Source organism: Ursus maritimus, unplaced genomic scaffold, assembly GCF_017311325.1.
Source record: "Ursus maritimus isolate PB19 unplaced genomic scaffold, ASM1731132v1 scaffold_17, whole genome shotgun sequence".
NCBI classification, from domain to species: Eukaryota; Metazoa; Chordata; class Mammalia; order Carnivora; family Ursidae; genus Ursus; species Ursus maritimus.
The window spans coordinates 30,044,410-30,061,481 of record NW_024424119.1 but is presented as its reverse complement, the minus strand read 5'-3'; the positions used below and the strand labels follow the sequence as shown (position 1 = coordinate 30,061,481).

Sequence of the window (17,072 nt, the reverse complement as noted above, 5' to 3'; positions counted from 1 at the left end):
CTCAGTGGGGAGTCTGCTGGAGATTCTCTCCCTCCCTCTCTCCGTACCCCCCCCAAATGAATAAATAAATCTTTTTTTTTTAATTCTAAATGAAAAGAAGGCAAAAAAAAAAAAAGAATGGTATCTATAGCACAATTTTCAATCTATGTAAATTTAAGATATATACACTCAAAACACCAATGGCTGCTCTCAAGAACATGTGAGAGAATATACAAGCACATTGGGATGATTAGGAGGCAGAAGAAAAGAATGAACGTGGTTAATGGTGATAAATAACAGAACAAACACATAAGTAACACAAAAAAGGGGCTTTTCACAGACCAATGATGTAATGTGCCATGACTGGAAACATAACTCAGTCCCTGTACTGGAGTTCCCACCCCAAAAGAAGAGGATTGGATTAAAAAGTGATTGATAATGGAATTTATTAATAAATATTTACATTATTTAATTGTAGCTTTGTGTACCCATGTTTGCATTCACTTATAACAGAGAAATAACAGCTATTACATAATAGCATATGAAATTAAATATAAGTTCTCTTAGGATAGTTGAGTACTACTTGAAAGCTTAGTTTTCTTTCTTTCTCTTTCTTTTCTCTCTTTCTTTCTTTCTTTCTTTCTTTCTTTTTTGAAAGCTTAGTTTTAGTTTTCTTAAATGTATTTGACATTTGGTCATCTTACCCTCTTTTCCACCCCAGCACATTTTGTTGGCTCCCTCAGTTTGTTCTGCAAACCTGTCCCCCCAAGATAACGGGAGACACGTATCGCAGCCAAATGATCACATATTATAAATCTATAGGGTACAAATTATTTCAATATATTTAAGGGGAAAATGCTGGGTTTTTATGCAAATGCATTCCTTAGTGTTAAATGTTAAGACTACTGTGTTCAAATACAGATGCACATCTCAAGAAAGTCATGGACAAACCTAAGAATATCCAGGGGATGGTGATCAAGATGACACAGCTGAAAGCATCTCACACAAGAAATAGTTGGAGGGAGGCCTCTAGTGGAATACTGCCAGGCTCCATCCTGTTCGACAAATTTCAACAAATCTCTAATCACCTAATTCTGTAACAGGCACTCTGTGAGGTGTTAAAACAGCACTGTCCAATAGAAATATAATACCGGCTACTTGTAGAATTTAAAATTTTCTCATAGCCACTTTAAAAGAGTAAAAGTAGGTGAAATTAATTTTAATAATATATATATATATATTTTTTAAGATTTTATTTATTTATTTGACAGAGATAGGCGCCCCTAATAATATATTTTTTATCCAGTATATTTAAAGTATTATCATTTCAACATGTAATCAAAATAAAAATTATGAGTAAGACAGTTTCCATTCTCTTCTTGGTATTAAGTCTTCATGAGACAGTACGTATACTCAGACCATATCTCAATTCAGTCTACCCACATTTTCAAGTGCTTACTAACCTCTTGTGGCTTGTGGCTACTGTATTGGACAGCACAGCATTAGAGATACTAAATTAAAACACACACACACACAATGTTTGACACTAGGTGTCAAACAAAATACACACCACAAAATGAAAGCCATATCCTATTGCAAGTTTTCAGCTTTTTCCCCACCAAGACCCAGAAGGGATAACTGACAATTACAGCTTTTGTCCTCTTTCTCGAAAGTAAGTTGAAATACAAAATGAGGTAACCTCAAGGCTGTTTTAATGTATAAAGAGAGTTCCAGTACCTTAACTACTAATGTTAACAGATTACTTTGGACACACGTCCCAACTGACAAAGCACCACAGTTCTCCACCGCCCTCCAGATGTGACCTAGAAACAGGAATAGTCAGCGTAGGCTGTACTTTGACCATCACCAGCAAAAAGAGAAGTCTCCCATGTCATATGGATACAAACACTCAATTTAAAATCAATCTCTTTTACAATATGAGTCTCTAGAAATGTCACTACAGAAGGACACTGAGGATCCATATTTATTCCCTTCTTGCTGGAAATTTATAAATTGTGTTTATGAGTAAATGAATTACATCATTTCCTCTGAAAAGAAAAAAAAAGTTTTGGAATGAACTTGCTGGATCCTGCTCTAGAACTTGAAAATGGGGAAATAAGACTGTCCCCTTAGAATAACCCTATGAAATCGATACATAATAATCCAGATCAAAGATTTGCAATGTTAACTGAAAGTAGTCTATCCCAGCATCTTCCTCGGCAACACTTCCCAGGGAACTAAGCAATTCAAAAAACAGCCCTGCTGATTCACCTGCCACCCTCCCTCAGCACTACTCCCTTCACTGCCTGTGGAGAATGAATGGCTCTGAGGCCAGGAGATGGATGCTGTCAGTTAGCAGAGGGTCCCATCCATGACAGAAGTTAACAAGGAGAGGTAAGAGAGAGACATATCAACACTGCCTACTGGGAGGTACCCTGGCTTGGGAACTCAAGAATCAAAACTCACACAGAGTTCTACGCTGGAAAACTGTATGAGAGGTTCATGACCCTACGGTCACCCAACTGGCTCCCTGGACTTAATCTTGGTCCAATGATCAGCAAACAAATTTTTGATTGTAATGTCACTTCCCAGGATGATCTGCCTATAGTGGGGGGAAATGTGCTAATTGAAAACATGTATTTGGTTCACTTGGTTAATATTATTATCTTTTCCACTCTATATGGATAACATTCTTGGTTTTAGACAGTTTCTTGTGACTTATAATTAACCACTCCCACAGAGCTCAATCTAGTCTGGGGACACTAATTTCTCACCCTGCAAGCCAAAGTTCATAGTTTTCCTAGGGAAGTGCTTGCTGGGTCCTTGGAGCAGCCCTCTGGCCGCCCTAGGAATATTCCTCTGCTTTAAGGTGTGTCTTCTGCAAACTGCAATGAATCATGTAAACTGGCCATTCCTATCTTCAAGGAGGCAAGAATTATTGGCAATTTATCTATATGCATTCTCACCCTCCCCTTGCCTAGAGACATTTCAACAGCCCCCTCCTTCCAACCTTTCCAAGCTATGACAATATATGACGTGCAGTACCCTTGTTTCCATGACAGTCTTCTCCTTCCCTAAAACTTCTGTATATTTTTTTCAATGAAAGTGTATTAAAACTAAAATGAATTTTTTCCCAGAATTTCTCAAGTTTTCTGGAGTGCCACAAACCAAAACTGTGGATCACAATATTATAATGGGTCGGAACGCTGGCTTTTAATCTGGCTGAATGCTAACAGATGTTTGCTATATTTGTCTTAGTACTTAATTCTCAAGTTTGAAAGAGTTCACTATTTTGGTGCGATCTCTGAGTGACTTAATGCGGTACCCTGGCAAAATAGGTCCTGAAAAATAGTGTTTGTAAAAAAGAAATTTGAGTGATGGGGCACCTGGGTGGCTCAGTCAGTTAAGCATCCGACTCTTGATTTCAGCTTGAGTCATGATCTCAGAGTCCCAGGATCAAGTCCCCTGTCGTGCTCCCTGCTCAGCATGGAGTCTGCCCCTCTCCTTCTGCCACTCCCCCTACTTGTGCTCACTCTTTCTCTCTCTCCCTTCCTGTCAAACAAATAAATAAAATCTTGAAAAAAGGAACGCCTGGGTGGCTCAGTCATTAAGCGTCTGCCTTTAGCTCAGGGCGTGATCCTGGCATTCTGGGATCGAGCCCCACAACAGGCTCCTCCACTGGGAGCCTGCTTCTTCCTCTCCCACTCCCCCTGCTTGTGTTCCCTCTCTCACTGGCTCTCTGTCAAATAAATAAATAAAATCTTTTTAAAAATAAATAAATAAAATCTGGAAAAACAATAAGACTGAGTGAATATAAATTCTCAAAAAAAATAAGACTGAATGAATATAAATTCTCAAAGAACTTCTCTCTAATAGAGATGACATCGGTTGAGATAAGCAACTGAGGTACTTCACTCATAACTGTGTGAATATAGCCCCTTATCTTTCCTTATTCTTTGTGAGAAAGATGAGAAAGACCTAGAGCAAGGATACCAAGTCCTTTCGTTGTTCTGTACTTCTAGGAATTGTTCTGGATAACCTGGAGATTTTGAATTGGGAAGGATCAAGTTTGCCATGAGAGGTTCTCTTTAATCCACACCCTCAGAACGAAAAGGTGGTAAAACGAGAGCGTGCAGCGGGTACCCGGTGGGAACGCGCACGCACGCTGGCCCCGGGGACCAGTACCTTGGGCCGGGCCGTCGGGGTGGTACTCGGGCTCCTCTTCCGGGGGGCTCTGCAGGAAGTACAGCTGCTCGGGCAGCATGGTGGCGATCTTCTCCTTCCCCAGAACGTGGGTGCTCAGAAGAGGGCTGACGCTCCGTTTCACCTTCTCTCTCCTCTCATGGGCCATAATCTTTTTGGTCCGAGCCTTGATGTTCTCCCAGCACTTCTTCAGCTGCTTGAAATCCCGCAGGGACACGCTCGGCTGGGAGTTGTATTCGTGGGCAAGCGCCTGCCAGGTGCGCTGCTTGAGCGCAATAGTTCGCGCGTCGCTTTTCTTGCATTCCAGTACATATTTGTACTTTTCTACCAAAGCAAGCAGGATGCTCTTTTCCAATTCCGAGAAGTATTTGGCAGGTTTTATGATTTCGTTGTTTTGCATTTTCCACTCTATTTCTCCTGGCTGTTAGCTATCCTGTAAAAGGAAGTTCGAAACAATAATTACTAACTCCAGCAAGGAAAACGGCCACAAGTCACGTCAGCTTGATCCCTGACTGGATGCCCTTGCCTGAAATGCAGGACTTTCTCTCCCATTAATGTTGAATTGACAGTCTCAGGAAAAACGTTCAGAAGGTCACTAGAAGTGGGGTTTTACTTCCAAGATTTTCAAGGAGGTCCTTTATTGCAGGTCTTGGCCATTCTGTGAATATCTTATATATATGAGCAAAAAAAGAAAAGTTGAACATCTATGTGGAACTCTTAATTTGTTCTTTGTTTCTGCTCAAAGCCAGGGAACTGATCATTCCCCACATTCCTAACGTTAGGCAGCTTTTCAGCTAAACAAAACAAAGTTTTGTCCAAGTTGAAGACGAGAAAAGCCACAGTATAACCAACCTGGATGGATAACATAAACACTGAGATTTCAGAATCATCAAGAAATCACCCCAAAAGACCTGACATTTCCATCACTATGTCTGTGACCTTGGATAGGGCCATGCTCCTAGAGGAACCTCAGTTTCTTCATCTTTAAAATGAGGGCTTGGAGTCTGTGCTCCCTAAGGTCTGAGGGCCACTTTTAAGTGTGCAGGCCTATGCAAATAATTCATATAATTTCAGAGGTGAAAGGGCTAACAGCCCTCTTTTCAATTGAGGGAACTAAGGGCCAGTAAGTGGACTTCCCAAGATCACAAAGATGGTGCCTTGGGAAGTCAAGAATCTAGACTGTCCTGGGGTGCCTGGGTGGCTCAGCCGTTAAGTGTCTGCCTTTGGCTCAGGTCATGATTCCAGGGTCTTGGGATCAAGCCCCGCATCGGGCTCCCTGCTCTGCAGGAAGCCTGCTTCTCCCTCTCCCACTCCACCTGCTTGTGTTCCCTCTCTTGCTGTTTCTCTCTGTCAAATAAATAAATAAAATCTTTAAAAAAAAAAAAAAGAATCTAGACTGTCCTAATAGTCTGGTGTTCTTTTTTTTTTTTTTAACACACCAAATATTCATTTTTATTATGGATATTCCTTTAAAGCCTTTGTTCACATATAATAATAGTTATCAATTGTATGTTATTTATACTTTTTGAAATACTATATTTCTCCATCATATTTTAAGAATAAGTCTACATACCTTTTTATATGTTTAATTTAAAAACATATATTTAAGGGCACCTGGGTGGTCGGTCGAGCACCCAACTCTTGATTTCTGCTCGGGTCGTGATCTCAGGATTGTGAGATCAAGGCCTGCATCAGGCTCCCTGCTCAGTGGAGAGTCCACTTGGGATTCTCTCTCCCTCTCCCTCTGCCCACCCTTTCTCTAAAATAAATAAATCTTTAGAAAAAAGAAAGAAAAATATATATTTAATATAAATTTGACAGCCATATACATAATGAAATGATTACTACAGTCAAGTTAATTAACATATCATCTCCTCACATAGTTACCTTTTTTCTTTTTAAAAATTTTATTTTTTAAGTTTTCTCTACATCTAACACAGGGCTTGAACTTACAACCCCAAGATCGAAAGTCGCATGCTCTACCCGATGAGCCGCCAGGCGCCCCAACATAGTTACCATCTTTGCGTGTGTGCTAAGAGCACCTGGAACCTACTCTCTCAGCATATTTCCAGTATTCAACACAGTATTATTGTCTACAGTCATAGACTTGTTCATCCTACATAACTGCAACTTTGTACCCTTTGTCTATTATCTTCCCATTTCCCCCACCCCTATCCTCACTCTCTGGTAAACCTGTGTTCTACAATCTGCTGCTAGGAGTTCAAATAGTCTAGTATTGTTAGTATCATTTCACAACTATCTCTTGGGTTCTCACCTTGGGTGATTCTAAACTACTCAACAACCATGACTTCCTCAGGTCATCTTGCCATCCTCCCCAGTACTGAGCCAGCATCTTTCACATAAAAGATGCTTAGTAAATGTCTTACTCCCCTGAAACTATGTGCACTTTGTGACTCCACATGTTTCCCACATCTCTTAATCACAGTAAGTTTCCTATGCAATTAATCTCTCAAATACATTATGGCAAGAATGTTGCTAAGCAACACTAAATACAGCAATAAAGTGAGTGTTGCATGTTTCCCTTTGTGGAAAGGGCCAACACACCTCAGTCCTTATATTTTCCAAGCCTCTGATTTTTTGGAATAACAGGCAAGCATCAAGATTCTAATGATGTAGTCCATTTAAAACTCATCAACTCATATCAAAAGAAATAGGAACCAACTTGAAAGGAATGAAACATTTGAACATCAACAAGGATGACAGGTACACAAAGATTCATTAAATTTTTCTCTCCATCTTTGTGTATGTTTGAAAAGTTCCACAATGAAAAGTTAGGGGAAAAGGCTGTGACTTTTAAATAAATGGTATATTAATTTAAAATCACACTATTACAAGCCAGTTATTCACATACTATGCCTGGGGAGGGGTTACTATAGTTGTGAAGAGCTGAGATCTGTTAGACCTGAGGCTGGAGGGGACCAGGCCATATCAGAGAGCCTTGCAACTGAGGCCAAGGAGCATGGGCTTTCCATGAAGGCAACAGAACCCGATTAGGGTCTCTCACTGTGTACCACCTCATCCCCAGAGTTAAGGTTAGAACAAAGTACTAATGTAATCAGTGTCTCCACATACCAGGTACCCTGCCCCACATTCACTGTGGGGATATCAGTATCAGAGACCAAGGGATTTAGATACAAGTCAAGGCACTTTGACCCTCAGGTCTTGGACAAGGCTAAACAAGGAGAAATTTATCTTTGGGGATGTATCTCTGCATCCCTAAATTCCCAGGCCTGTATTTCAATCATGTTGGTCTAATGTCCCTATGATAACCCAATCCAGGCCCCTTCCTCCCCAAAGGTCCAAAATTTTTTGCTTTCATCAATATTCCTATTCCCTATAAATCAACATTCCCTAAACAGAAATTTATTAATATACACCTGCTACAATATAGCTTTTCTGCATTCTCTCTCACTACCAAGATATCTATGTTCAACTGAATGTTCTTAAACTACACAGATACTAGAGCAGATTCTGATCTCCCCATCCCAGCTCCTCTGCACCAGGAAAGGTCAATATGCCTACCTTCCCTTTCACTCTCTTTTTAAGAATCATTGCTAGAGTGAGAAATCTGATTCACAATGAAAAAGGGGGGGCGCCTGGGTGGCTCAGTCATTGGGCATCTGCCTTCCGCTCCGGTCATGATCCCAGAGTTCTGGCATCGAGCCCCGCATCAGGATCCCTGCTCAGCGGGAAGCCTGCTTCTCCCTCTCCCACTCCCCCTGCTTGTGTTCCCTCTCTCACTGCCTCTCTGTCAAAATAAATAAATAAAATCTTTTTTTAAAAAAATGAAAAAGGAATTGTTCCCTATGTTTTTCTACTATAGGTAATGCTATCTTATTTATACGTATTTATTTATATACTTTTTCTTCCTAAATAGATTTGTTTTCTAACTTGACTTCTTCAAGATAAATTCCTAGAAAAGGAATGGCTTCCACAAAAGATGAAAACACTCAAACTTCCGTTACATCACCATCTGTCCTCCAGAAATGGTGTACCAATTCACATCCTAGTGATAGCACACGAGCATTTCTGTTTCCCTACTCTTTAACTGGTGCTGTTAACATTTTCTCAAATTCTATGCCAACTGTGGAGGTGAAAAATGTCACTTCACGGTTTCATGAAATATGAATTCCTGCTCTCAGGCAAATAAGTCACACACTGAACAAAGTCCCTGTGATACTTGGTGGTGCTGAAATCACAAGGAACTAATTTCAAGCAATTAAACGATTCTACCTTACAATGTATGCAGTGCCCCGGGCTGCCACCAGGTGGTGGTGACTTCCTGGAGAGCATATTGACCTGTGTGACCAGTTGAGTCTCTAATAACTGCCGTAACAATAGCAGATAAACTTTATTGAGTCCTTACTGTGGGTGAGACACTATACTAAGTGCTTAATATCCACTATGTCATTTAATCCTCCAAAAAATCGCCCCTGAAACCCCATTTTGTTACACTACAGTATTTTCTGTTAAAAAAAAAAACTTTATTAAAGTACCGGAAGAAATTATACAACTGCTCTCAAAAGCAAATGCTCAGAATTACCAACACCTGGGGACCATTAATAGCCTATTAACTAAACTGTTATTTAATCACTAGCTAAGTAAATCCAGAGTTACCAATTTACTTCGCTTAATTTTGTAGAACAGCAGGCCTCGCTGGGCCATGTGGTTGTATTCTGCAGGGCTGTAAAGAGACTCTGGTGTGAGACAGTGTACCCTAAAGGTCCCCTATGGACTCCCAGCAGCCTCATGAAGTAAGCTGTTCATTCCCACTAACCAATTCCATTTCCCTGATCCGAAAAGTAAGGCTCAGTAAGCTGGCTGTGGCAACACAAAACGTTAAGTGGCAGAACCAGGATTCAAATCCAGATCCAATGCCCTCACTGCTCTCCACCCTGCTGGCTCTCTTTCAGACCTGGTGGCCACTTGTGTCCCTGCTCATATTACATGTCAATTAGCAATCTGTCAGCAGGGAAAGTTCCTAGGGTAGAGGTACTCAGGAGGAGCTGTTTCTGCTTCTGTCCATCTCCTTTTGGTAGTTCTTGGCTCTCCTCCCCTCCCCATCACCTCAGCCTCCATGTCTCAAACCTAGGCCCCATAGCCAGCCAGCCCTGAGGTGAACCACTCTCACGTAACCAGAGCTCTGAAATAATTTCTGCTGTTGATCTGAGAAGAACATATGTTTGAAAATTAACTGTCGAGATGATAGGGAGCTTCAAAATGGTCCACGCCTCAGGGGAACACTGACATTCTGCCAGAGCACCTGACAGCCTAAGTAAACACACACTTCTCGAAGTAAGAGATCTCCAGGCGAGGCTTGTTAATAGAAACTTCGAGGCTAGAAAGCACATTCTAGCTTAAAACTACTCAGCAATGTCCATAACTGGTTACACTTGACGACGTAACAAGCCTTTCGTACTGCATCAGCTTTGGTTAGAGAAAGACAGGCCTTCCCCGCCCCTCAACTCTGCTCAATACAGATCATTTTTCCATCTACTGTTCTGCTGGACAACAGTGCTCCCGGTCCTAATGCATGGCTGCAGCTCAGCTAGCAGCCCAGTGACCCTCACAATCGTGGGCCTTCATTAAACATTTAATGAACGAATACATTTTCATATAGGCATCAAAACTGCGTATTGCGCACAGAATGAGTACCATACATGGTAACAGTCTATACATCAAAAGCTGCATTGAAGTAAAAATGGTCAAAAAAACCAGCAAAATCCAGGGGCGCCTGGGTGGCACAGCGGTTAAGCGTCTGCCTTCGGCTCAGGGCGTGATCCCGGCGTCATGGGATCGAGCCCCACGTCAGGCTCCTCCGCTGTGAGCCTGCTTCTTCCTCTCCCACTCCCCCTGCTTGTGTTCCCTCTCTCGCTGGCTGTCTCTATCTCTAATAAATAAATAAAAATCTTTAAAAAAAAAAAAAACCAGCAAAATCCAAATGCAATGAAAACTCCCCTTGGGCCAGGCAAAGACTCACAGACAGGACTAAATAAGAGCATGAATCCAATACCAAAAAAGAACAGAGGAAACTGCACAATTCCCCAAACACGAACACCGACTAAACCACGAGAAGATTGTAGTAAGTACACTTGATATCGCTCTAAAACAAAAATCCACCTGTTACGGACTGAATGTTTGTACACCTCCAAAATTTGTATGTTGAAGTCCTAATCCCCGGGATGACTGTACTTAGAGATTGGGCCTTTAAGGAAGTAATTAAGGTTAAATAAGGTGATGAACGTGGGGCCCTGATTCAAAGAGAGATCAGAGAACATTCCCTGTCCTTGCGTCTCTCCCTCCTTCCTCCCTGCCCCCTCTCCCCTCTCTTCCCAAGGGCTCACAAAGAGGTCACGTGAGCACACAGAACGGAGGGCAGCAGCCTACACGCCTAGAGAAGCAGCTTCATTCAGAATGAAACTTACCCTGCCGGCACCTTGATCTTGGACTTCCCAGCCTCCGGGACTATGAGGAATGCACTTCTGATGTGTAAGCCACCTAGTCTGTGGTATTTTATTATGGCAGTCCAAGCGGCCTAATACACCATCTAATGCTACTTGAAGTCCACCCAGGGTCAACCTAACTCCTAAAGTTTGAGCAGACTAGAACAACTTGGCCAGATTTTACTTTTACTGCCTTTCGTGGAAAGGGGAGTTCTCTGAAGTCAGTACTCAGAATAGGAACTGTGACTCAAGATGGGCAGTGCTGAGACCGGGGACAGGTGTCAGGATCTTTTAAACCTTAATGAATTACTGCTCATGAAGTGAAATGAACCAAGAAATGCAGGAAACCTGGGCTCCCCTCCTGACTTCAGCATTCGCTGAGCTGTGTGACTTCGGCCAAGTCAATTAATCTCCAGTGCTTCATCTGTAAAATAAGCTACGACCCCCTTACTCTGCCTCATTCCATCTGCACAACTACCCTGTAATGGGAGTAAAGAAGAAGCACAAATGAAAGCTTCAATAAATTTTAGTTCTTTCTACCCCTCCCACCCATATTAAACTGCTTCCAGGGGCGCCTGGGTGGCTTAGCCGGTTAATCGGTTAATTGTCTGACTCTTGATTTCCGCTCAGGTCATGATCTCGGGGTCCTGGGATTGGCCCCGTGTCAGGCTCTGTGCTCAGTGTGGAGTCTGTTTGTCCCCCTCCCTCGCCTTTCTCTGCTCGTGCTCTCTCTACCTCTCTCTCTCCAATAAATAAAAATCCTTAAAAAATAAAATAAACTGCTTCCAAAAACAGAATAGTGGTCTATATACAAGATACACTCAGACACTTACTGGCTCTCTTAATGCATAGACACACAATTCCACAAATGTGTCATGAACGCCTGCCAAAGGCTCTGTACTGTCCTAGACTATGTGGAAGACACAAAAACAAGCTGAACCCTACAGCCTAGAAAGCAAGTTGGGCTGCAAAAACTGCTAACTAAAAGAGAAGCACGCTGAAACAGACACCACAAAAGAGGACAAAGCACCTTGGGCAGAGGAGGGAAGAGCTTAATCTTCATTCTTCATGAACAAGCGGACATTTGAGCCGGTTCTTTAAGAATATATAGGATATGAACACAGAGTTTCAAAGTGGGGCTTCCTGGGTTTCCAGTAACAGAGGAGAACCCAAAAGCAAAGCTTCCTCATTTGTTTTCAACATCTCCTCTTTGGAACCTTCTCATGGTCAAGAGGCCCTTTTTCAAGGTGCCCTCAAGCCTTCCCCACTATCCCATCTAGGAATTCAAAGGGCACTACTCTCAACTCTGACATTAAATGTGTGACATTAGGTAAGTCCCCTTTCCTCCGACTGTCGGTTTCTCATCTCTAAATTATAAAGGTAAAGTGGGTGTTCTCTAAAGTCCCATCCAGGGCTGGCCATCCATGGTAGCTCTGTGGCTATGATGGGTTTCCTGCAACCTAACTTCCACAGTTCTCCACCAAATACACATGGATGTTGTCTCCTGATTATTTATGAAGCTGTTGGCGCTACTGGCCAATGAGAGAGAACACTGCAACAGAATAAAGTAATCTCAGCACGTTAGACCACGTAAGGCCCACAGATGGTTTAACCTAGAGGTTAAGTAGTTCCAGGTGGAATGGCTAAAGCAGGTGATCGGATCTCGTCATTTCTGTAGCCCCAGCAAACTGAAGAGTGCCTGGAGAACAGAAGGCGCTTGCTACATAATTTTGGAATATATGTTGAAACTAATCTGCTTGCCATTTGCATTTTCTACTAATTACATCTAGTTTTTCTACTATCTAAAACTTCTCCTTTGACAGAGGATTTATGACAGAAATTACCTCCTGGCTGCTTCTTGTAAATGCTATTGTACTGCATGCCAAAAATTTTTCTAAGATTTTATTTGTTTATTTGAGAGAGAGAGAGTGAGCAGGGAGAGAGAATCTAAAGCAGACTGCCTTGAGCGCAGAGCCCGACGTGGAGCTCGATCCCACAACTCGAGATCATGTCCTGAGCTGAAACCAAGAGTCCAAGGCTTAACCAACTAAGCCACCCAGGCGCCCCCTGTATGCCAAATTTTTAAAAGCTGCACTATGACAATGAAAGCTTCATGATTTCATTTTATCCAGAGGTAGGAGTAATCAGACATTACTGTGCTTACCTTCCCATATACCTGTTCTCGAAAGTTCAGACCTGACCACCCAGGATGGCCACTCACCTGTGCCCTCTCCACCGTCTCTCCTTCTTTCAGATGGCTTTGCAGTCTTAAACCTTGAGATGAACTTGCTTCCTCTAATGCTCTGCCTCCTCTTCCCCTTCACCACTCACCCCAGGCGGCCTTGTAACTTGGAAGTGTATTTTTACCATCTGTGTCTGAGTGTGACTGTGAGCAGAACCAGCCTTGTGTTTAAGGCAAGAGCTCCCACCTCCCATTCTTCCACCCTCACACGTTCCTCTACAGACCAGATGAAGGTTCTTAGAAGTCCCCACCCCTCCTCTCCCTCCCCCATGGCTCCATCCTAAACCATCTCCCCACCCCAACCCCAAGCTCCCTGAAATTCCCTTGGCATCATTTTTAAAGTGTCCTCTACAGAAAGCGCTTTCACAATACAGCAAGTTCCCACTCTAGCCCACTCCTCGCCTGTGAGCACTCACTCCTCCTCTCCCACTGCTTCAAAACAACCAGGGGCGCTCCCTCCAATCTCTGGCCCAGGGGTCCCAAGTATTGACCCCTTCTGCACGCTCAGAATTACTCTGTACTGCAATCTATCCATATTCTCGAGTGCTGCCACTGTCTGAGGGTGAATTCCTAAAGCTTGGAACTCCGTTTTATTTGTATTTTTAGCACAGAGATTTTCAGTGTTTATTCAAAAAAAGTAAGGGTGTCAGGGAGATCCTCTCTCCCCAGCCCCATTCTCTCTCCTCAGACCACACACATCCCCACTTATCCACCAGCCACCTCTGTCTAGCTGTCCATGTGGGCATCTCAGAAATCGCCAATTCTTTTCTTCTTCTTTTTTTTTTTAAGATTTATTCATTTGGGGGGGAGGGGGAGAATCTCAAGCAGATTCCCCGCTGAGCGCAGAGCCCATCCCGCAACCCTGAGATCATGACCTGAGCCAAAAATAAGAGTTGGCTGCTTAACTAACTGAGCCACCCAGGTGCCCCAAAATCTCCAATTCTTCATGGCCAAAAGCAAACAGACTATTCCCCTACTCTCAAACCTTCTGATTTCTGATGATTTCAGCCACCTGAACGTGGCCCAAAGCAAAGAACTCAGCATGCTTTTCCATCACAGGTAACCACTCACTAAGACCTGCTATACGTTTTACCTCAGTATTTACCACCTCCTCTCTCATCCTTATTGCCTTATAATTCTGAGGTCAGACTGTTGTCTCCCAAAGTGATCTCCCAACTTCCAGCCCCTCTTCCACACAACTACCAGAAGGCTCTTCCTAAAACACAGTGATCATGCCCCAGTCCTGCGTGTAAACCTCTTACATCACCTGCATTCCTCAGTGATCAAGTCCAAACTCCGCACATGGCATTCGAGGCCTTTCCAGATCTGTGCCCCCGCCACCCCATGCCAACCCACCCTTCCCATATATTTTTCAACCCAGCAGACCAAACTCACCTTCATGCCCTTGAACCTGCTGTGTTCTCATGACTTGTACAAAGGGCTTCCTCTGGCTGGAATCCTTTACTCCAAGGTCCACCAAGAGCTCATTTTCTTTTATTTTTTTTTAAATAACTTTATTTTTAAGTAATCACTATACCCAACATGGGGCTTGAACCCACAACCCTGAGATCAAGAGTCATATGCACCGCACCAAGGGCTCATTTTCATCCCTCAAAGTCCAACTCTTGTGACATTTTGTGATGGCTATTATGTTTATTTACAATAGCTTCCTTCTAAAATGAGTTTGGGGTAGCTTATAAAGTATGCACACATTGCAACTAGACTTTTTTTTTTTAAGAGAAAGATATCAGGGCAAAGACAAGGCAAAGGTAAAAAGAAGGCAGAAGTTAGGAGGTGGTGTAGCATTCAAAATCTCTATCACAAAGTCTCATACTCCTCTTGTTAGAGGTAATTTGGCCCTGAGTTTTCTATCCAGAATGAATTAGTTACTCCTCTGCGAGCTCACTGCCAGTTGTATATGACTATATTGTAGCGCTTCCCATATTTCTGGTAATGTGCTCTTTGTGTCCATCTCCCTCACTGGACTGGGAAATTCATAAGGGAATACATAATGTCTGACTCATCTCTGTATCCCCAGCAGGAAGCATATGACTCAGCAGACAACTGGTGCTCAGCAGACATGTGTTGAATGAATGTCACCATGGACAGGGAACAAGGTACTAGTGTTGGTTGCGCTCCCTACCAGACATTTGAAAAAAACATTGTTTTATCCTCATAAGAAATTACACGGCTGATAAATGGCAGAGCCAGGATTTGAACCCCAAACTGTCTCTCCAAAGCAACTGCGTTTTCCACTATGCACACTGCTCCCTACCTTCACCATCACTAGGCACCCAAATACCCCCTCCGTCAAGGCCTGATTTTAAAAGAACCCTTCTCCAGAAGCCTCTCCTACTTACTCAGGAGAAAAGTCAGCCTGAATCCAGCCCAGACTTACCTTCCACAACAAGTAAGAAATGGCTGCAAATGGGGAAAGGAAAGGGTGCCTTCTTGGTAGGTGAGAACCAAGCAGGCTACATAGATATTCTGGAGATGGTGTTGTGAGGGCCTCAGCTCCCCTTTCCAGTTCCTTTGGGGGGGGGGGGTACAGTCCCTAGGCCTTCCTGCCTTTCTCTGCCTTCCTCAGGGTCCAAAGCCTTCCATTCTCCCGGTTCCAAACTGACCCCAAAATAATCTCCTCACGCCCACGGCTCCTCTAACCAAGTGAACTGTGCAAAACGCACTCCTTCATTACATCAGGTAGGCCTTTGTATCTCAAGTGTCTTATCAACCTTTAGGGTTCGTGAGTACCCCAACCTCCTCAAACACATGAAAGGAATTTCAGGAATCACAAGAAGGGACAATGACATTTTGGGAAGAGTCCGGCTCTCAACCCATCTGAATATTTTTGGGGTGGCCTTGGAGTAAGAAAACACAACCTGCGATCTCAACCCAGCATCCCCTCCCCCTCCCCCAGGCAGGATGCCTGGTCTCTAAAGGCAGGATGGACTGCTGGTCCAGAATGCTTCTAGGGTGGCAAACCCCGTTCTCTTCCTCAACATCTTCCAGAGCTTCAGAATTCTTCCCTCTCTCCCCCTACTCAGTCCTCCCTCTTTCTCTCTGTCATCCCAAACTCCCGTAACAGTCCTCAGTCATAACTCAGGAACTATGGTTTTGAATTCATATTCAACAATTTCCTTGGTAACACAACCTCCCATCTGACAGGCTGAAATCCACACCCCTGGCCCTGATATTTTTCTACCTCGTTTTAAATGTGTGACAAATAGATCCCTCCATCCTAGAATCCCTCTCCTGTACTGCAGAAACATTTGTAATCTTAAATGTTACCACATCTAACAACCAACCAATCTCNGAAGAGGGAAGGTAAATAAATCCTTCACTGTTTCCTACTCCTAAATAAAGATTATTTGGGCAATTTACAGTAGCTACCTCGTAGCACCGGTGTGATGATTTAGATAACTCATGCAACTGTTTAGTACCTGGGGCCTGGTACAGAGAAAGTGCTCAAAATTTAGCTATGATCATTTATGTACATTATCTCTCACAATAGTACCGAGGGTAGTATTACAGCATGCACTCCCCCGCAACACCCCCTCCACCGTACCCCCATTTACAGTAGCAGCAGCCCACGCTCGGAGTAAAGAAGCTTTCCCAAGGTCAGGCGGGCACCGATGTGATGATGCTCGGCCCTCGGCCTCTGACTGAGGGACCCCTCCCATTACAACCCCGAACGGGGCACTGGGGGTCTTAAAGGAGACAAGTATGGAAAAGCGCCGAGCACAGTGCCTGGCAAACAGCAGGGAACCTGGGATGGGAAGACCCAGCACTGCGGTCGCCTGGAAGCCTCCTTAGCGGCTCCCCCGACCCCCGGGGGAGGGGAGGCAGAGTCCCCCCCAGCTCCCGGTGCGCCGCCGACTCTCCCCGAGGTCCGCGCCCTGGGGCTTTGTACGCCGAGGGCGGCCCCACTCACCGTGTCCCATCGCGGCGCGCAGAGGCGGCCGTCCGGCCTGCGGGGCAGGGGTCGCGGCGGCTCGGCCCGGAAGCCCGCCATGCCGGCCCGCGGCCCCCGCACGCCCGGCCAGCCCCCCACCCCGCCCCGCTGAGGGCCGCCCGGCGGGGGAGCCTCCTACCTGCAGCGGCGGCGCGGCGGCCGCGGCGACCGGGGGAGGGGCCGGCGAGGCGCGAGCGCGGGCGGCCTGGGCTCCTCTCGCAGGCGGGGCGGC

The 17,072-nt window shown here is 44.2% G+C and overlaps 1 protein-coding gene across 1 annotated transcript in view; it reads right to left on the bottom strand.

Annotated features, from left to right (window-relative positions):
* The window catches only part of MSANTD3 (Myb/SANT DNA binding domain containing 3), a 25,982-nt gene extending 8,959 nt beyond the window's left edge, over positions 1–17,023 (bottom strand). Inside the window, exons 1-2 of the mRNA XM_040631668.1 lie at positions 16,980–17,023; positions 4,165–4,615 (exon numbers count right to left, since the gene is read on the bottom strand). Of these exons, the coding sequence (XP_040487602.1) occupies positions 4,165–4,582 (418 nt within the window). The 5' untranslated portion in view covers positions 4,583–4,615; positions 16,980–17,023. The remainder of the gene's footprint in view (positions 1–4,164; positions 4,616–16,979) is intronic.
* Positions 17,024–17,072: the final 49 nt, after the last annotated feature.